This window comes from Copidosoma floridanum, unplaced genomic scaffold (assembly GCF_036245765.1).
Source record: "Copidosoma floridanum isolate Cflo_tuat_1 unplaced genomic scaffold, Cflo_Japanese_pri ptg000007l, whole genome shotgun sequence".
NCBI lineage: Eukaryota > Metazoa > Arthropoda > Insecta > Hymenoptera > Encyrtidae > Copidosoma > Copidosoma floridanum.
This window is the reverse complement of record NW_028321884.1, coordinates 13,482,855-13,504,794: the sequence shown is the minus strand read 5'-3', so window position 1 is coordinate 13,504,794 and position 21,940 is coordinate 13,482,855. Positions and strand designations below refer to the sequence as shown.

The window sequence follows — 21,940 nt, the reverse complement described above, 5'->3', positions numbered from 1 at the left end:
TTTTGACATCAACGAGGACTGTTTGAAAGTAATGGGATTGCCCGTTTATTATATAACTTATTTTTCTGAGTGGGCTGCAGATTGGTGGGAACTTGAGCGTTCAATTCGATATAACCTAAATCCTGTAAGTAAAATCTTACGTTTAAAAGATAGGCTATGAAGATTTAAACTTAGCAGTTCTAGCTTTTTTCTTTTCTGTTAATCTGAATGTTACAACAGTTTTTTAAATTTTCTTGTGGAGGAAAATTTTGGCAGAAACACCTGAGAGTTCTTTTTAAGTAATTGTTGCTCCAGACAGCGTAATAAATTGTTGTTAATTTCAATTTTTATTATTATTAACTCTAATATTTCTGTATTACAACGTGTATGAAATAGTAGGATTCTTAGAAATCTAATTTTTTTTTGCTGTTATTACTCGAAACTGTTGTAACAAAAATATATTCAGATCATACTAAGGATGAATAATGAAATAGAAAGTTTTTCTTATCAACAAAATCATTATATAGAAACTTTTTTAGTGACATCGGTGACTACTCACTTAATTTATTGCATAAGGTTTTTTTCCAAGTTTTCATTTAAAAATTTCCCTACGGGAGTGAGAAAGTAGAATCATTTAGGTTTCATAGGTTTTAGAATGATAGCGTAAAGACACTATTTAAAGAATTTAGACTTTTCGATCCAAATCGATGTAGCTTATCTTATTATCAAATACATGCTTGTTTTTAGAAAACAATTGAAAACTACAGAACTTATATCTATTCTAGACTGGACCTAAACGTGGGACTCACAAAGTAGTTAAATATAGTCACTTGAATTGTGACGACACCCAGGAATGTGTCAGATTATCTCCATGTACACATAGAACGCGAATGTTTGCTAATGCCGCATCAAATGTTGTAGGCTTCCGATGTGTTTCAACATCCCCGAATGTTAAATGAACAATTTCCAAACAAGCACTACTTAAGTTTGTAAACCAATGTTTTGTTTATTATAACTCCTATGTACTTTTGATGTTTATATTATTTTTTAAGTGTGGTTGAGGGATATTGGATAAAATAAAGATTATCGAAAAGTATTTAAAAAAAATAACCTTTATTGTAAAATGTACAAAATTTGAGGCAGTACCTGTCATCTACGTTATATTTAACTGGCACAGTTAAAAACTAACTATTTAATATTCATCCAAAATTATTCTTTTAATTGAAAGTATTCCTTTCTTAAAATTTACGTGTGCACAGTGACTTTTGTTTATCAATGGTGATATAAAAAAGAAATTGATTGTACTAAGTTGTTTTAGATGTACTCGACAGATATTTTAAATTTTAGTGTGAAATCTTAATTCTATCAGAAATAGCTTGCTCTCTGGTGCTGAATGAAAATATAAATCTTTATTAATCTTTTTTAATGGCTATAAAGTTACATTTCTTTGAGTTGTGCTTAATCGCATAACTTTTAGCTTGAATATCTCTACTCATTTAAATTAAGATCGTACTTTGGGAAATGCTTCAATTACAGTATGTATACGAGGCACGTATCTTTTTAACGTTTTTGCTACTAACCATTATTTGTTGTTTCCAAGGGCATAACCATTTCTTTTTGTCAGATTGCAATTGAGATGTAACTTCTCACATCAACGTCTAAATTTATAGATGTAGAAGGATTGTAAACAAAAACAGCGTTTCAAGGTCTAGAAATGTTTTTTAATGTTGCATGAGATATGTGACTACTTTTTTAGTTAAAACTTCTCGGTATTTATCATGTTTTGGCTAAAGCAACACATGTAATCGCAAATAAATTTTCCTTATTTCAAGATAAAATAACTTTAGATATACAATAAGTATAGTTTATATTAGCTTTTTGGTGCTTGTCATGCTATTTTTGGTGTCCCGTTGTTCATTTTGATTGTCTGACCAAGTTTGTGTTTAAGTTATATCAATTTTGGTGGGTACGATTGTTCTGATACAGCAGCTTTATAATTTCATACCTGGGAAAGGATATCAAAGAAAAAATTTTTTCTACCATTTAGATTACAGAACTTCAGTATACTCTTAATTTAGTTCTTGACTGCCACTTTCTAGTAAAAGTTTTAGGTCAAACTTCAGTTACAAAACATTGTGGAACCAGACGTTTCTATACCAAAACTTTTTAATGGTCGTGTTGAAAAATCGCCTGTCTTTAACACTCAAATATAAAATTAGTGGAATAATAATACTCAAATTTTTATAAACTTTTAAGTCATATTCTATGCATTAATCATCAATCGGTTTGGCTGAAAATTTTTTTTAAGGAGAAAAAGTTTTTACTGTTCATGGAATTTACAAATAGTAAGATATTTAACGAACTATCATATTTTTTTATTCCCAAATAATGCATTACATTGTTTGTTTCAACGGGCACACTTTCTTTCATGACGAAAAAATACTTAGAGTCGAAAGTCGTTTAGATTACGAATCCTTGTCATATGACAAAACATGTACTTGAATATCGTTCTAGTTAGTTCTAATAATAGCACTTTCGTATCCCAGCCTTGCTTAACATGTCTGAGTTGAACATCGTCAGTATATTGTAATCGGGCATACTGGAAACGCAGTGCAGGTAACTCTGTTGAATCTTCGTTAAAGCGCTCACTTGCCACACCTTGATTTCCTTCATATAGATTGGTGTGGAAGAAATATTGCTTTTTTGTTATTTGAAAAATGGCAGTCAATTATATGGGACTGAAGATGACTGCCGTTTGTCTTATTGCTTTTTTGGTGCGATGCTTACTTAGTTTGCCCACAGAAGAGTGGTCTGCGTTTAAGGATAGTCGGACTGTGTCGACAGTAGTGGCCAACTGGCACTACATTGGCACAGATGACCTGAATCATCAGTTTAACGGTGAAGGACCCAGACGTCTGACTAAACTAAAAACCTTTTACATCGATAAGTATCTTGTAAGCAATGTAGACTTCGAGATGTTTGTCAAGGAAACTGGTTACATGACCGAAGCTGAGAAGAATGGCAGCTCACACGTATTTGACGAGTTTTTGAGCCCAAGGGTCAAGAGAAACATTCGGCAAGCTGTACTGACTACTTCTGGGGCATTTTTCGTCAAGAATGCCGATTGGAGAAGACCCGAGGGCATCAATTCCAACTTATTAGGTTTGAAATCTCTCAGACTTCATTTCTTAGTTTTGTTTTGGAGCCAATAACTTTTAAATAATAAGAAAATTGAACTATCAGATAGGATGGATCTCGCGGTCGTTCACGTTTCTTGGAAAGATGCGGCAGAATACTGCAAGTGGGTGAATGGAAGACTTCCAACCGAAGCTGAATGGGAAGCCACTTGTAGAAGTGGACCTGATGACAAGCGGCACACTTGGGGAAACAATATGCTAATGCCAAATGGCCAATCAAAGTAGAATCAATTTTATTTAGTAATGAATAAACTAGACTCGTTTCAAATACATTGTAGATTTGGTATTTTCAGAAAAAACACTGAGTACGAGACGGTTTTGACGGATGATCTTACTAATATCGACTACATTTTGTCAAGTAACCGCAATAATCGAAATCCTATTGTCAATATATGGGAATGGACTTCAGATTGGTGGACGGTCAAACACTTGGCTGAACGACAAATTGACCCTGTAAATATACATTCTATAGAAGATCCGTTTTCTTTTTATGGTGATAGAAAATTGGAACAGTATTTAATTTTTCAGACCGGACCTCCGAGTGGATCTGACAAGGTCACGAAAGGTGGTAGCTCCTACATGTGTCTAGAAGGCTACTGTTCAAGGAATAATTGCGCTGCTAGACGTCAGCACGCTCCAGACTTTTCAGTCAACAACATAGGCTTCCGATGTGCTTCAACACATGATTATTACTAATTTCAATAATAATGCCTATTAATCATGCTGTTTTTTAATTGAATACCGTAATCTAAATTAGTCGCAAGGTTTTTTTGGGATCGCCACTAACATTCATCAAATAAATGTCTCAAATGAATGATAATTTCTTTTAAGCACCATAATCTCTCATAAACGTGTAATTTTGGCAACAATACAATAGTTATATGAATTGATGGTGAATGTAATTATTACTATGAATATTTTTTGGACATAAAGGAAACGGTTCTATGAAAAAAAATTTTCAAAGCAGTTAGTAAAATTTCAACACGACGATCATGAAATCTGTTGTGAGCTTGATGGGTTCCACATAAGTTATTTGGAACAAAGGCTCTCGGATTAACAAATTTGAGTGCTAAAGATGTAAAGAGTTAAAACGTTTCAAATGAAAGAGCTTAGGACTCAGGAGTTTTTGATTTTCAAGTTTCAAGAATAGAAGTGTAGCTTCGAGATTTAGGGTTTTAGCTTTTAAGCACTAGAATTTAGAGTTCGATGTTGGGGTTGGATGTTAGCGAATTTACGGGTGAGTGGTGTATAAACATAAAAAATTATAATTTTAGTTTAGGGATACAGGAATTTTATAATTATATTTTGTGAGCTACAACAACTAATTTTAACAGTTTTTTTCGATTAACGGAAGTTCAAGATGCAGTGGTTATAAAGGTTTGAGAAATTAAAAATTAACCCCACAAAATATGAATAGAAGACATACTTTAGCGACTATTAAGAAAAAATAAAAAATTGTGAATCGATGTTATTAGTTATGTTCATACGTTTAGAATTTTGACTGTAAAAAAATTGTTTAGAAATTCTAAAGCTATACTACTATTGTTGATGCATATGTTAGAGATTTTTATTTTTAAGAAAGTGTCATTTTCAGAATTTTATCGGAATATTCCTTAGTAATAAAATATTCGTCAAAAATAATATTTCTATTGGTATTTAATACATAAGGTAGAAAATTCATTATTTCAAACGTATTCATGAATACATTTGACAATAATAAGTAAATTTTTTGTAGTCACAATGTACAAATGTAAACTTATTGATTAGGAGTTTATAAATCAATGTATTTCATTATAACAAACTATTTTTTCATGATATTCTAATAATTGTGTCAAAAATGTATTTCTAAGAATTATTTTTAAAAAATTTCTTTTATTTTAACTAAGGTAATACCTTATGTCAATGTTACTTCAGAGTTAAATTTCTACTACATAGTTAAATTTACTACAATTAATAATATTAGAAAAGATCATAGTTAAACTACAAAAGACATTTTGAGGAGGTGATTCTAAATTTTTTAAGAAATAAAATTAGGTACTTTTTGTATCTACCAAAAACTTTTAAAAAAATATTAAAATTGTTAATACAAACGAACTTTTCACCTCTGAGAAGTTCGTAAGATAAAATGAGGCTTTGGATTTTTGGTAGATTAAACAATAGTGATACAAATAACTATTAACAACATAATAATCCATCAGAGATGTAATTTCTTCTGATGCGTTTTGATTAACGAAGTGTTAAACGTCACGATAAAATTTACCCTGGACTAAAGCCACACATAAACCTTTCAGTCCATTATGTCAGTCTCGCAATCATTGAAATCTTGACATTCATCAACAATTATAAGTATGAATAAATTTCTTTAAATAACTGATGAATGATTTTTAATACTTTACTTATCTTAGTGGGCAAATAACTTAGTCATTAAATTAATGATTATGAAACCTTACAGTAATGATTAATATTGTTAACTTGTATTGATAAACTATATACAATAAATCAGCTACGTACATTTTGAATTTTCCGCGGATAATCCAATACTACGTTTAGCACTGAAAAGTATGTAAAAGTAGTTTCATCTATAACTGCAAGATGGATAGCCTTTAAAAAATTTTAATTCACAAGTAAAAAAACAAACTTAAGGTTACAAAAGCTAAAAATCGCCGTCTAATGTTTGTCATTGGAGGGGACAGTAATCCCCTCCTATAGCAAATGATGACCATGAGGGACTATAATCTCGTGATTATTTGTCCTTCCTGGCAGTAGTATCATCTACTAGCCAGTAAACTCTCTGATGCTCGGAGCTGTGATGTGGTGCGGTGAGTGCCCTCCAATGACCAATAGGTGTCCCTTAAGGTAAAGGGCCCATTTTTAAGACAACAAAAAAAAAATTTTCCCAACGAAATTAGGGCAACTGACGTCTTACAGCCACAATAATGCTGCTGTCATCATCTTCAAATAAGGTAAGCATCCAATTTAACAAACACTTTTAAGGGCATATTGCTTGATAATTAACACAACATTATTTTTTATGTCTAGATAAAAGAAGAAACTTTTTTAGATACTTGTATGTATAAGGAATAAAAATCGACCATTACACTTCTAAAGATTTAGTAAGAATAAATAATATTTAATAAAAAAGAGACCAGGTGAAGATGTCCATAGTTAACGAACACTGAGCTTTGACATTCTAGTAGTTCCAACGACGTGACTTAATTTAACGAACGCAAAAATTTATGATTTAATGCGTTTTATTTGTACATTTACAAAAATTACTTAACAAAAATTACTTTAAGAAATAAAAAAATTATTGTCCAAGCAAAAATTTTGAGTATAAATGAATAAATAAATTCATAACCTCAGATAAAAATGTTGAAGGTAGTAAATTTTAATAAATACGACAAGAACTTTTACCTACACGTCAGATGATAAATCTGATTCTGATGAAAAATACAATCAATATTTTCTCAATCCTATTAAAGGCTTTAGATTTGCAAATATGTCTCTTAAACAGCTAACTTTGCCAGCCAATCCATATATCATCATCAATGATCACAGCTACATCAAGTATGAAATAAGATGTAGACTGTCGAAAGAGATGAATTTAATAGAAGTTGACTATGAATCTTTGGAAAAAATTGAGGAAGCTACTGGAGGTCAGACTGCAAACAGCACATGGCACAACTTGTTAAGGTATAGAATAACAGCCAGTAGGTTTGATAAGTGTTGCAAAGATTTAACTGATAAACAAGACACTACTCTAGCTAGATCAATCCTATATCCTGTCAAATTCACATGAAACAAACCATACATGGTAGTGTTCATAAAAAAACAGCTTCAGATTTATTTAAAAAAATTATGTTACAAAATAAACTACCAGTAGTTGAATGTGGGTTATATGTAATGAAAGAATATTCTTTTATTGGGGTTAGTCCTGATGGTCTGCTGGGAGAAACAACAGTGATTAATATAAAGTGTCCCTACTCAGCAAGGTACTAAGCTATTTCAGAGGATACAGTACCTTTTTTATATAAAACAGTTGCAAGATATTATTGTTGAAAAAAGGATCACCAGTACTACTGTTAGATACAAGAACAAATGATGGTAACAGGAAAATTGTTTTGTGATTTCTTAATTTATACCTTTAGAAGTTTGGATTGCATATCTATTCCCAGCAATGATGAATTCATTAAAAGAATTTTACAAATGTTAATCAATTTTTACAATAAGTTTTTGGAGCTAGAAACTTTGGATGGATACATTTATAGAGGATATGGTACTATTTTCTAGCAAATTTATGAAATCTTTATACGTGTTACAATATTTCTATTTTATTTAATTAGTTGATAAATAATAAAGGTTGATTAAGTACAAGTTGCATTTAAGCTAAAATATTTATTCAATTATTTTTCATAAAACAAGTTCTAAAATAACACAACATGAAGCACACTTTTGTTATTTCTGTAGTGTAAGAAAGATATCTAGAATCAACTTTAGTGGACAAAATTTTATAAGTCTTCAACAAACCTATTATTCGCTCGGTGTGAGCTCCGTAACGAGACAGTTTACGATTCCTTAATAGAACTTTAAGAGGCAAGTACCCTTTGCCTTTGGTAAAATGGAATGTGGCTACAGTAATATTGTAAGGAGCAAATATATCTTGTACGGAGAATCCACGGTCTGCCGTGATACCATCTCCTCGTTCACACTGTTGTTGAAGACTACTTATCTCAACAACTTGACGATCACTAGTAGAACATTCGTAGCAGTCACTACAGTAGCATAGCAGTCCTCCAGGTGTGCTTCCCAACACTGTTTTAACAGTTGTGTCGTTATAATAACTAAAAGTAGACTGCCTCTTTACGTCAATTTCAGTTCCGTTAATTATTACCTTTGTTAGTGGAAAATCTTTTTCAAAGTTTTCAGGCATGTAATACTGAACTAACTGCTCACTTGACCAAACATTAGTTGTCGACCACTGACATGCCATAAACTTTATCCACGATTTAAAAATATTTCCAACTGCTTCCTTAGAAATATTGAAATATATACCAAGTTCCCTGTTAGTGTAATTTTTCTTTAGTTTCCATAGAGTCAAAAATAATTGATTTTCCTTGGATAATCCTCCATTTGAACGATTACTCCCATACTTTACGTGATTTACTTCTTTACCTAGAATATCAAAAACAAGTTTGAATTTATTATAACATTCCAACCCAGTGAATTCCAGAATGACTGTCGGTTTATCTTTCAACTCTTCTATATCAAAGCGTGGTTTTCTTTTGATATTTTTATCAAATTTTGTTTCTACTGTCTCTTTTGCAGAATGGTCGAGTTTATTTGCCTTTCCTTTTCCACTATCACTTGGTAACGAACCTTTTTCCAACAGATCACCAAAGGAATAGAATTCTGAATTAGTTTCATTATTGACAAAATTTGAATTTTTACTCCAAGAAAACACTGACGGGACAACTCCTTGGCGTAATCAAATACATTGAGCTGGATTATCTAAAAAAAAAAAAAAACTGATTACATTATTTTTTCGTCCAGTATCTTTTGCATCAGATTCATTCATTGTACATTATCTATCAAAAGTAGAGTGTACAAGAAATATTTAAAAAATCAAAATTCACCAAAACATGATGCATCGGTTAGATCAGTTCTTCGAAAGTGCTCTATGCATAATCCATTGTAATTTTTTGGTACGAAGTCTGGTCTTTTAATTACTTGTAACTATTTGTTTCTCATCAACTGATCTTTCGGAAACTTAAACCAAACGGATTACTGCATACACTAATAGAACAACTTATTTTTGCGCTTCGTTAACTGTCAATCAGCTGTAGTGCTTTTGTTACGATATAAAGTACAACATTGTAGCAGAGATCACAGTTCTGTGACACAGGTACTCACACGTACAGACCACACATGCAAACTAAATTTATCTGTATATGTGAGCCACCATTATCTCTTAGGTACGGTCACATCATCTGGTGGATGAGCTTTTGCAATATACCCTCATAGAAGCCTTTAAGGACTTAATACAGACTTGACATAAATGCCCTTTGCAAGAAGGTCTAGGCCCTGCATTAGACGTTTTTACATAAAAAAAAAAAAAAAAAAAAAAAAAAAAAAAAAATTTAACATGGCATACCGGTGTCGCATTAACCAACCGCAAAAGACAAAGACAAAGAACTATTTGTCAAAATTCTTTCAGTTTAAATTGAGTATGTGTATTTGCTTTATGCGGAAAACAGACTGATAAATAATAATCAGCTGCACTATCTTTTAAAATTAAAAAGCATCCTTTGTAAGAGAAAAATAAGATAATACAAACTGTGAAAATAGTACCTACAAACAAAACGATAATAATGTAATGTCAAACTGACCTTTTTACTTTTAGGGCATTGTAATAAAATACTTTATCAATGGCAGAATATTTAGTGTTCCAAGTTAACTATAACTTATGATTGCTTTTTACAACAGTTACCAAGCAAGTGTGCAATACGTACTTAACAAACTCTAGTTATCGTTCATTCCACAGTTCCTTTAGAGATGAAAGACGTCATATTAAAATATTGACATTCAATTTAACCGACTGTGCTTGTAATGGTTGATTAATATGTGGCTGGACTTACGAAATTAAAATTGTTAATACAATACTTTAGAAAATCATTCATGCGAGAAACACACCGGAATTTTCTTAGATTTCTTTATCACCTAGAAAAATTTTGGTAATTACGCTTACAAACTGATTGTATGACCATTATGATACAACAAAATATCCGTACAAAAAAGCAACTGTTAAAATTTTATCTCATACTTTAGTTTACTGAAGTAAAACTCGATGTAAATGTATAGGTCGTACTAATATAACACAAAACGGCAAAACGATCATTGCTGTAAGAGAAAGGCTAGCAATGCTACATCACTATTACTAATTTTATAGCTGCCAACAATAGTTTGTAATACTTAAAGGTTAAGTAGCTACATTCCAACACTAGGCTTGGAATACTTACAAACAGTATGGGTATTAATGTTACTTAATACGGCAAGTGAACACTGATTAAAATTAATAACTGGTCGCCTTTAGCCCAATGCATGTATTAAAATGAATATAAATAGTGTATTCACCACACTTTACACTAATACGACGTGTGTGTGCCAGTGTTGGGTCCCCGTATATTTTTTTCAAATTGGCACAGATTGATTTTTTTGTGTGAGTTTTATACTTTTACGGAAACTGGTAAAATTATTAACTACTTCCAAAAAAGATAAGAACACTGTCGCTCTCAAAATGTTACTGTTCCAAGCTCACAGGAAATGTTAAAATGAAAAATTTTAAATACTATTTAGTTTATTTATTACACCTATTATTTATTAAATTTTTTCTGCTAGCTAGGGAATGTATTCACTTTTTTTTCCATAGTAACAATGTTCATCCACAGAGTAGTAAAACTATCTATCCGACTTGCGATCTTGATAACTCGTTGTAGTAGTACAGAGCCAACACTGTTGCATGTAAATATTATTTTATGGGGCCAACCCATGTCTAACTTAAGAAAAAATACAATATTGTTAACTATGACTATTTTACCACTATATCTCGACAACCAATCGAAACGGTCAAATTTCCAATTCCAACCGCGATTTGGTGAAATTAAACCAGTTGTTATTTACATTTCAGTCTCAAAATATCGACCACCATAAAACTTAGACGTAATGACCACGAAAACGCAAGTCGCTTAACTGCCGCGTAAAATCCGACCATTTTACGACTCGCCCTCAGCTAATGCGCTAATCCGTTTATTGCCGTTAGATTTCAATCTCGAGCTGGGCGCATAAACGAGTGCTTGCTTGACTCGACTGGTTCTCCGATGGTGGTATATTTCGATAAAACTACACCCATCACTGGAGCAAAACTTCATCTGTGTATCTGCATTTGTATGAGTGCTTTGGGTATTTTACAATAGTTGAGGAGCTAATAATTAAGTCCGTAAGGCGGTAAGTTGATTTTGCGTTTATCTTTATTCTCGCTTAGAAGGTACGTCGTTTAATTTTTCCAAGTAGTTGTACAGTAGTTGTTTTGTTTTACCCTTCTTGGTATCAAATTTTAAGAAATTGATTCCATAACTATGTTTTTACTTAGCCCAAGTATGACTCACCATTTGTGGAAAAGAATGTTTGTACTTTAGAGTGATTGAAAAGGTGGTAATAAACTTTAAACATGCCCCATTTTTGTATTTCGATGTGTATACTTTTATACCTTGTCTGGACAAAAATGTTTCACAGAAAGTAATTTTAGGAGTAAATTCTACAAGTGAAAGTAAGAAAAAAGTGTTTGAAAGTGAAAACCAGTGGTTTTTATTTCTCATGTACTCATAAAGCACAGCAACTCCAGCTCATCAAAGTGGTTGGCCCACCAAGCTTTACGCTATCATAAATGAGGCAACGATCTCGTGCTCATTTTATCACCTCAGCCTGGTAAATATAGCAAGACTTGCTAAGTAAAAGCAGCCCACTTTCCGTCGATGAGCTACATACGTGCGTGTTAAGGAAAAACGTACGAAACGTTAACTTTAGTTCCCTCAAAGGGTAAAAGTTTATTCAAGTTAGTAATTATTTAAATATAAACATTTATATGAGTAATTTAAATATTTTAAGCGATAAAACAAGTCTTGCAAACTCGTACTATGGTTATTTTTTTTTGTAACTATGAAATACCAACTGCAATGCCTTTTTTTTGTTTAAATTCTCTTCTTTTAACCTTGCTTTTAACTCAACAGCGAAAAAACTAATTGCTTTGAGCCCTTTTTATTCAGACCACGATTACACTAAGTTATTTCAAATAACGTTGAATTTTCTAATCACATATGCTAATGTGGTAATGACAAAAGGTCCGATGAAAAAAAAACCCGTAAGTTTCTTCATATGGCCTTAATTGAAGAGAGTAAATGATGGCTTTGAGTTATTTCGTATCAACCAAAAATATCGCATGAAAATGTGGGGCTTCGTGTATTTTTCGCCCCATCTCATACGTATGATGTACTTTAAAATGGTAACCTATAAGCCGTTCTACAAAAAATTGTGAAACATCAAGTCTGTAAAAACTTTGGTTACTATTTAAAACACACAGGATCTCGGTGCAATATGCGATGAAGAGGACGATGCGATCGGCCGATAACGGCAAAACCAGTTACTAATGAGAAACAATGTCAAAATGCTATTAAAAAAAAAAAATAAATAAATAAAAAAGTTTTTCAAGTCATCGAGGCTCTGCGTATGCCATATTTCGCCGAGGATTACGATTACAGATAGTCGTATCTGGCCAGAGATCATTTTCGCGTAAAACAATGCGCTGGTGCAGTTTCTGGCTTTATCATTGCCGTTTGACTGTAAAAAAGTTTTTAAGCTGTGTATCGTCCCTCAGGAAGTCTGTAGTTGTGAAACGAAAATTTATTTGCTAAGCTTGTCTCTGTTATTGTGTTTGTAAATTTTGTATTAAGAATTAGCCTATAAAAAGCGTGTATGATTCAAAGATACCAACTGTTTGAGTAAAAGTGTACGCTTCTATAGTGAATATTGTTTAAAAATTTTATGTTGAACGGCATTCTTTAAATGATATACAGTTTAAAAGAAAAACAAACTTTTAAATAAACAAACGTTACTTTTGACCATTTTGAACCAAAACATCTTTTATTTATCAAGCAGTAGTTTTATCTAAATTAAATAGAATCAGAAACAACTGAGATCATCACATACATAAACAAGTAAAAATTATAATTCAAAATCTGCTAAATTGTGAAATCGTATCTAGCAATAAATAACAGCTTTTCACGTCATTTAAACTTTCACTAAAAAAAATGAAAAAACACAAAGATGCAACACTAAATGAAAAGAATGGAGGTTTCCAGCTAGACAATAACACCTACTTGGAATCATCATTACGAAGTACAAAGAAAGAGACGTAAGATCACAGATAGGCAAAACATGAGTAAACAAAGGAACAGGTCGAGGAAACGAACGGAATGTTGTTGTGGCGGGTGAATAACATTTTTGATATGCGCTGTGCTGCTTCTCATGGTATCCCTTCCTCTTACCTAGGAACCCTAATAATCGCGGAAACAAAAACTTGAGTTCTGTAAGTACACCAGCACAGCTGCACGAGAGGTTTTTCGTACGCTCTCCTACAGGGCAGCCAGGAATAAAGGAGAACGGAGAGATTTTTTCCTTTGACTTGTCTCCGTGCAGTCATTATCTCGCACCCGGTGTTTCTCATTTTCCCTTCTCCCGAGACTCGCGCGGCCTTTTATAATGTATCCCAACCAACCCTCGTTACGTCTAATTGTGGAAGTTTAGCTCTTACCCCAGTTTTCGGTCTGCTGGAGGTTTTTCCTGTGCCCGAATGCACCCTGTGCCCGTTTGTGGGGCACGGTGTGTGTGTCTCAGCCTCTGGAGTAAGCGAGAAATCGATGGACTATTTATCGTAACGTAAAGATGATCAATATATTGATGGAATTCGTTTCTTTCAACTTTCGACGATTGAGAAGAAAACTCTCAAACCTTGACTGAGTTGAATCGATTGTAGCGTGAAAAACATGACAAGATCATTTGTGCGAGCTTGTCTGGAAGAAACTCTAAAATATATCATTGGTGGTGTTAACGTAATAAAGGGTTTTTCAATGAAAAATATTTGTGTGTTTCAAAAATGTAAAATCTTTTTTTTGTGGCTAAAAAGAAAATTTTTCAATACATTTTTTGGCCAAGGCTAAGCTATTGTTTTTAAGAAAACAATGACGAGTAGTGGAGGTTGAATAATCACAGTACATTTTTTTATCAGAACGTATCTTTTCTTTTAATTCGTTCAAAAGACTGAGCATTTTTATTTTCCTTTTTTTCTTGTTGATGAGGAAAAATTCAAGTTGATGATTTTAAATATTTTAGGTGAAAGAATTTTTTCTCGTGAAATTGTAAAACTCATAGCTACTTTTGAAAAAAAATTCGAGAAAACTTTAAAAGTTATGCTCTTTCAAAATTTCGAAAGTGTTCCCTGGTAGAAACGTTACTACATAAACTGGCTAGAAACTCGTCAACATGTTATAAGCCCATTTACGCATATACGTTAACGAGTTTCTAGCCAGTTTATGTAGTAATTTTCTACCCGGGTTTGTTTGAAAAATATAAGACTGTACAAATCATCCAAAAACGGTTTTTATTTTTGGTGCAAGACTGATTTCTTTGAAAAAAAAAAAGGAAAAACAGGTTAACACTTCCAAATTTTAATACAAAAATTTTTTTGAAACCGTAGCTTACTCTACAGTAATATAAGCTTTTACAATTTTCAATAGCTTTTTTCCAACAGTTCCGCCCGAAAACTATAGTCAGTTCCATTATTTCAAATTATGATTGATATTGTCCCATTTTATCCGTAATAAACAAACAATTTATTTACTACTCGCAGCAAAAATGCTAACCACAGTCACAACATACTTCCCTTCACAAAAAAAGACAAAAACACTCAAGGAAAAGTAACAAAAAACAACACCTCTCATGAATGCTCTTTACGTAAGACTACACTTAAAATTCAGTTTACCAATGAGTTAATCTTCACAAGGCACCTGTTACCCTCACAACTTTCCCACGAAGCCGAGCTCTGCCGTTCTTTTTCGGTCTCCAACTTTCTGAACAAAAATCTAGAAACAAACGACTTCTCCAGACTCATCGATACTCAACAGCTTCATCCATCCAACATAAATTACATAGGGCAAAGAATCCTGGGCGACCGACTCGTTCAATGCAGCTGGTCTATTAGCCTCCCATAAATCACAGTGCACGCTCGAGACAACCCTCGTCACTCGCATCGTGGTGCACTATTTCGTGAACGAACATTCCACTCTCTTCAATTCATTAACGATACAAATACGCACTGTCATACTGTGGCACTGTAAATTCGCGAACTACATGGGTATGAATCCCGAGCTCGCTATTCTTTCGCGGGCATGTAAACGCATGCCTCAGCCATAGCCAAGCTTTTTTCCATATTATACGGATGAACGAAGACTCATACACCAGTTGCCTCTAGTAACTTTTCGGGTGTGTCTCGGCAGTGCACTACCTTGAGTTGCACATGCATAATGTATCTGTACAAAGTTACAAGTAAGAGAGTCACATTAGTGCCATCGGTCTATCGGACAAGCGATTCGTTGTCTCTTACATAAGTATTATTGTGACGCGAGTGCAAGTGAAAGGTTGCGCTTCCGCGTAACAAAGTGCGCCATTCAGTGGCAGCAGTGGTGTCTAGATAATGATGTGCGTGCGAATGGCCAAAAGTTTTATGTATAGATGTGGTCTGGATAATGGAGCTACCTCCTACCATTGAGTATACACGTTTGTGGTGGAATGATGAGCGGGAGGAGGAGAGGTTTTTTTTTACTTACGCATGATGCGTGCGAGATTTGAAAATCACGTGTGCAGTGAGATACGACTTTGCCGAGTTGAATAAAAGATAGTGGAATCTGTCTTCATTTTCTTGCTTGCACTGATGATGATGATGATGATGATGATGATGATACTGTGGTAAAAAAGGTCTAGTGCTCGGATGAGATGAGATTTTTGAGCACACATATGTGTATCATATCCACGAACGGTGATGAAATGGTTCTTTTGCCCTTGTTTTCCCTTTCCTTTAACTCTTTGTGTTATATCTCTTACCGTAACAATTGTCTGAGTTTGCACCAGTGCTCGATATCAATTTCAAATTGTACTTACGTTAATGTCGCGCAACGCAACGCAAGAAATACAGATACGCGAGGTAACAACGAGAGATCTGTTGTCGTTGCATAAAGCGATTTGCAAGTCACGCGATAGGAGTTATCGACGATTCGCACTGGCGATTAGACTGGGGTCGTTGTTCAAAAGTACAATGCTGTGTTTTTGTGAACTACGCTGTTGGATCGTGATAAGATTTATCAGTACAAATATACATACATAAATTTAAAAAAACGGTATAAACAGAGTGCAATATGAATGGCAGTGTCGGCTTGGGGCTTGAGATCTACGTAATTGGAAATGAAGTACTCGGATATTGTTGTCTCTTTTTGTTTTGTGATCAGTTTTTACGTGGTTAATGCAAAGTACAAGCCCAGGTGGGAGAGTTTGGATACTCGACCACTGCCTCCCTGGTACGACGAGGCTAAGTTTGGAATTTTCATTCACTGGGGCGTATTTAGCGTCCCAAGTTTTGGGTCAGAATGGTTTTGGCAGTATTTAGAAGGTACGAACGATTAAGAAGATAGTCTTTGGCGTTTATTTGAAACTTATTTCTTAGATTCTTATAACATTTATCAACAATCCAAAGTCTTTGGGGTAGTATTTTCCATCACAACTAGTTTGGAGTGAAATATTAACAGCAACTTTGGAAGTTTTTACCATAAAGACTTAGAAAAACTCTTTAGATGTTAGTATTATTACTCCAAACTTTAGATAAACTTATTTTTCAATTCAAAACCTATTAAACTAATGAACCTAACTATTTTCCTAATTAACCTAATTTCTCCAAAATTACTTTAATAGCACACAGTACCGAGTGATTCGTATCACATAGCATTTATTAAAAGTTAAAAATTTTATCCTTAAGTTTTCTCATCTGCGGTCCACTCTTAAATTTATATCTAAAGTTTAATTCGACATTGACCTATGGTCTCTAATTTCAACATTGCAAATAAAGACAAAGTGCAAACAAACAGCAGCCAATTTTTGATAAGACTTTAATTGAATAAATCTGCAGAGAAGAGGCCCAAGTTCGTGGAGTTTATGCAGAAACGATATAAGCCAGGCTTTACTTATCAGAATTTCGCCCAAGACTTTACTGCCGAGTTCTTCAATGCCTCTCAGTGGAACGAACTATTCGAGGCGTCAGGTGCAAGGTACGTTGTCCTTACCAGCAAACACCATGAAGGTTATGCACTGTGGCCGACCAAGTATGCGTTTGGCTGGAACGCCATGGACATTGGGCCCCACAGGGACTTGATTGGTAAGTGAAGTTATTTTGACGGATTGGAAAAGTGATTTCCATAACCAAACGATTATTCGCAAACGACAGGAGAATTAGCAGCAGCAGTGAAGAAGAGCGGTAAGCTAAAGTTCGGATTGTATCACTCACTATTTGAGTGGTTCAACCCACTGTGGCTGGAGGACAAGAAGAGCGGTTTCAAGAGCACAACATTTGCTAAGAACAAGATCCTGCCGGAGATGAGAGAGTTGGTGGAGACTTATAAGCCCGAAGTGTTCTGGTCGGATGGCGATGCTGATGCACCTGACACGTACTGGAAGGCTGAAGAATTCATCGCATGGCTGTACAACGAGAGTCCCGTCAAAGACACGGTTGTGACTAACGATAGGTGGGGTATAAGAACCGCCTGCAAGCACGGGGATATTTACTCTTGTACCGATAGGTACAACCCTGGTAAGTATGAGATGCATTTATTATACTGGTTAGCTCTTACTTTTGTAGGTATGGTGGTTACATGAGTTTCTGGACAAGTTAAAAACATTTTGTAAAGTAACTGGGCTTGGGCTTACATTGCTTATTGTTTGCCTCAATTACTATTAGTCCTGTGGAGTTCCGAGAGTTAAGTTTTCATGGTAGATGAGTTCTGCTTTAGTTTAACTACTAAAAATCTATTAGTTAAAAATCCAAATCATTCCTAAATACTTTTACACTGATTGTCTACAACTTTGGCGAAGTAGTCATCTCATAATGCTAAGCCAACAACAACCATTCAAATAATATCTCTTACACATATAAATTTAGCGATGAATGAAAGTACTGATTTTAAATTACTTAAATCCAATAATGGAATACTAAAAAATTTTTTTCATTGGGTTCCCATTTTTCTCCGTGAAACTATTAATGACAAAACTAATTTATTTTGTCATAATATTTTGTCACAACTTTTATATGCAAAGAAATAGCTTATAATTTCGATGTCTAAGAACATTCCATATATAACCAAAAAACAATTTGATAAGAAATTCTAATAGCATCCTTAAGTATACGTGAAACGGCACCGTAACGTACTCTAACCCTTACGTAGGCGCCTTACAAGCCCACAAATGGGAGAACTGCATGACGATCGACCGTAAGTCATGGGGCTTTCGGAGAAACGCTTTGCTGGAGGACTACATAACTGTGAAGGATCTTATCAGTTAACTTGTTACCACTGTAAGCTGCGGGGGTAATTTGCTGATGAACGTTGGCCCTACCAAGGAAGGTATCATTCCACCCATTTTCGAGGAGAGGTTGCGTGGAATTGGTAGCCATTTTACCATTGTCTTGTTTCTAAATAAAATTTAATTTTTGGGAAGAAAAAATAATAGCTGCCCATTTTTTTTATCAAAGGACAATGGCTCGAGCTGAATGGAGAGGCTATTCACGGGAGCAAGCCATGGAGAGTTCAAAACGATACTCTGTCTAGTAGCGATGTCTGGTACACGGTTGGCCAGAACGAAAACCTTTACGCCTCGATATTGTCATGGCCCAAGAGAGATGTTTTGAGGTTAGGATCAGTCCAGACAGTTAGTGATACAAATATATCGCTTCTTGGAAGTGATCTTGTTTTAAAATTGAGTTTAAATACTAAAAAAACCCATGAATTTTTGATGATCAAGTTACATTTATAATATATTTATTCTTATTTAGTGGAAGCAGACAGAAAATGCCCTTGTCATCTATTTACCCCAATCAGTGCACCAAGGAAGCCCAGCCTGGGTTTTATGTTTTAAAAATTACATTTAATGTCAATATATTTTGAAAAAATGAGAATCAACTTCAATAAAATTCACTCTTTCGTTTTATTTTATTTTTTTTTATTCTAAGTACATTTCTTAGACTATAAAGTTCTACTATTGCTCATCGCTTTATCATGAGCCAAATAAATCGAAAAGTAGATCAAATGTTTTATTATTAACGTGTAGATGTATTTTCAGAATTATAGGCTACTTCCTACGATTAGCTTTGAACACAGTTCCAAAGACACCTACTTCACTTCTCATTATGTCTAAATCTACAGTATCCTTTTCAATCATCACTGATAACTATAAACGTGTGTAAGTATACATTAAGGTTTGTATCCATGAACGAATGAAAAGACCAAGAGATCGCCTCACAGACCAGCTTAGGTCTTAAATTATTAGACACCCCAACACACACGCGCGTGCGCCCCATAGAGACGTTCAAGAGACTAACTTTGCTCGCGGGAAATAGGGTTTCGTTTGTAGATCCGATCTTCTTCGCTGTCCTTCTTATCTTTTTCCACGTTTTCCTTCTTCTCGGTGAGATCGTTAATTAAAACATGATTGCGACGATAAGATCGTTTGTTTAAGCTCTTGAGTGCTCCTTTTTCCTCTTTCCGCTTGATACGTGGGGGTATAACTGCTAGAGTAAAGGAACGATTGTTTTGGGATTGGAGATTTTAATGATTGTAGTTGTGTCACTTGTGGTGACCTAATTCCTGGAATGACAGAATGATTACGCTTTGGACCAAATTCCCATATTATTGACAATCGTTTGAATTCTGATTGTCTTGTTAGCTGTCGACAGAACTTAAACATTCGCTCATCACTTTTTCAAGATCTACAAAATACCTTGTATCATGATAAAATCCTAAAAAACAAAACAGTCAAAGTTGCAGGTTCGACGAAAATAGTAGATTTTCTCGAATCTGGATTAATGTTGCAACCAAGAATGAGACGTTTTGAGACTCAACTAAAAAAAAATTTTTTCCATTTACTTTGAAATTTTTTTCCTGTTTCTTATTATTGACCACACTCAGAGCAGAATATTAAACTAAAGCTTGTTGCAATCGTGGAAATCAATAGTATTTTTGAAGCTACTTTTGGAGTAGATACACTGTTTTTTTTTTTTTTTAAGTTTCGAAAATGTATCATGCACTCCTTTAATGAAGATAAGAAAGTCATTAAAAATTGGGTATAAGTCTTGAATATTTTTCATAAAACAACTGAAAATAAATAAAAGAAGTAGTAGGTACTCGTATTGGTTTTTCGAGTAGTACTAACGTCACGAGTTTTAATGTAAAAGATAGACGTATATTTACAAAAAAATTAATAAAGAACTCAACGAAATTCTATCTCATGAAAAAACTTGATGATTTTAAAAACTGGATCCATCACCAGAGGATTCTTTGTATTTGCATAGATGAATAAAAGCCCACCTTTTACAGAGATATCATTTTAATATCTTGCCTGCACTTGTAGTTAAAAAAAAAGCCTCGAGTGAAGAAAAATTAATGACAAACTGAGTAAGAAATCCTAGGATGCTGGCGATGGTGACGAAGAAGAAAAAAACAAATGTCGTGAGATGCTGTCTCGCATACCTATCCTGGTAGCTGTCTGCGCGTTACCCTCGTGGTAAATGAGAGGGAAAAAGAGACAGGCCGGAGGCAAAAAATGAGTATGAAAAGCCGAGTCGATGATGAAAGACACTCGTCTTGGCGATGACTTTCTGGGAAATCGTTGAAGGCATTTTCTGATATTCCTGTTTTTCTGCGACACTGCACGTGCCACTTCTCTCTCTCTCTCTCTCTCTCTCTTGTCTTATTGTCGTGAAAACACTCATACCCTTACGCATATATGTACATGATAGGTTGGACTTGCTGGAAGTAAAGAGAACAGGAATATAATGGCTGTGGGACGTGACTCTCGTTATGAACGTACAGATGAAGAGGCTTCCTTATTTACCATTGGAACATTTATCATTTGTTGTAAAGCTTATTCACTTTATACGAGTAGGTACAAGTGAAGTATCGCGTTAATCACGTACTGCGTCGTTAATGAACTGTTCTTTCTTTTAGTGACTGTTTCAATGATTTTTAAGGATTGCTTTTAAAATGGTTCTTGAGGAGACATGATGAGTTAAGGAATGTGATAAATCTTGACTTTTTCCGACAGTCCTTGTAACGCAGCATTTATACAAAAAATTTTATTCAGCCACAAAGTGATTGGATTTATAAAAAAAATTCTTAAATTATGTCTCTGTATGAATAACAAATGAAAACTCGGTTAGTTTTGGTTGGAGATAAAGTGTGTATCATATATGGTATTGCATTTAAACCGTGTTTACTTGGGGCTCCTTGAGGATAAGCGATATCTCGCCAAGTCATGTGATTTTAAGACGTCAAGTACCGCATTATTTGGGTAAAGGCCCAAGAATTAAAAGACAGAAATACAAGCCGTGTTAACTCTAAAAATCGGTCAAGAGAATTCTTAAAAATAACATGTATATATACATCCACATACACAAAACTGAACATTTTTTCCAGTGTGAAGTAATTCGATTCCAAAGTTCAGAAAACATATTTGTTGTAGTGTGATATACCTTCATGACTTTTCGTCCATTACAAAGTTTCGTGTGCGAAGAAGCAGAAGAAAAACGAATACTAATAATTTATTAGCCTTAATCATCAATTTTGAAAAAAATATTTAAAAATTTTTTGATATTTTTCTTTAGTGTTACCTCATTGATAAGTATACTTTACAAAAATGTTATGATGTTTAAGCTTTACTACTTTGCTGTAATTGTTAAAATCAAAAGTATAAGTCTAACATTTTTCAATGTCTCTTACTTGACAATGAGACAATAGAAAAAAATCAGCCACATTGCATCGAAAATGGTTCTGGGAATCTATAAATACAATCCCTTACCCATGAATATTTACATTTTTATACAAATAGTTTTTTTACAAGAAATT

General features: G+C 33.9%; 3 protein-coding genes across 4 annotated transcripts; 2 read left to right on the top strand and 1 right to left on the bottom strand.

Moving 5' to 3' along the window:
• The first annotated feature begins 2,599 nt into the window (after positions 1 to 2,599).
• LOC106643765 (formylglycine-generating enzyme-like) lies at positions 2,600 to 4,539 on the top strand. 2 transcript variants are annotated; one of them, XM_014359032.2, is made up of 4 exons: positions 2,600 to 3,141; positions 3,223 to 3,397; positions 3,470 to 3,629; positions 3,705 to 4,539. In XM_014359032.2, exons 1-4 carry the CDS (start codon positions 2,697 to 2,699, stop codon positions 3,870 to 3,872), a joined length of 948 nt encoding a protein of 315 aa, XP_014214518.2. In that variant the 5' UTR covers positions 2,600 to 2,696; the 3' UTR covers positions 3,873 to 4,539. The 2 variants fall into 2 exon arrangements, with proteins under 2 accessions (XP_014214518.2, XP_089444959.1); XM_089588833.1 differs by having other exon boundaries at positions 3,455 to 3,629.
• A 3,036-nt stretch (positions 4,540 to 7,575) lies between these two features.
• LOC149375411 (uncharacterized) lies at positions 7,576 to 15,034 on the bottom strand. The gene is made up of 3 exons (XM_089589097.1): positions 14,879 to 15,034; positions 8,642 to 8,684; positions 7,576 to 8,585 (listed from the first exon to the last, which is right to left on the bottom strand). Exons 1-3 carry the CDS (start codon positions 15,032 to 15,034, stop codon positions 7,576 to 7,578), a joined length of 1,209 nt encoding a protein of 402 aa, XP_089445223.1.
• A 1,165-nt stretch (positions 15,035 to 16,199) lies between these two features.
• LOC106643768 (plasma alpha-L-fucosidase-like) lies at positions 16,200 to 18,969 on the top strand. The gene is given in 7 exon segments (XM_089589096.1): positions 16,200 to 16,231; positions 16,286 to 16,446; positions 16,960 to 17,205; positions 17,275 to 17,637; positions 18,269 to 18,487; positions 18,574 to 18,788; positions 18,874 to 18,969. Coding segments are annotated over 7 exon segments (1,332 nt in total).
• Positions 18,970 to 21,940: the final 2,971 nt, after the last annotated feature.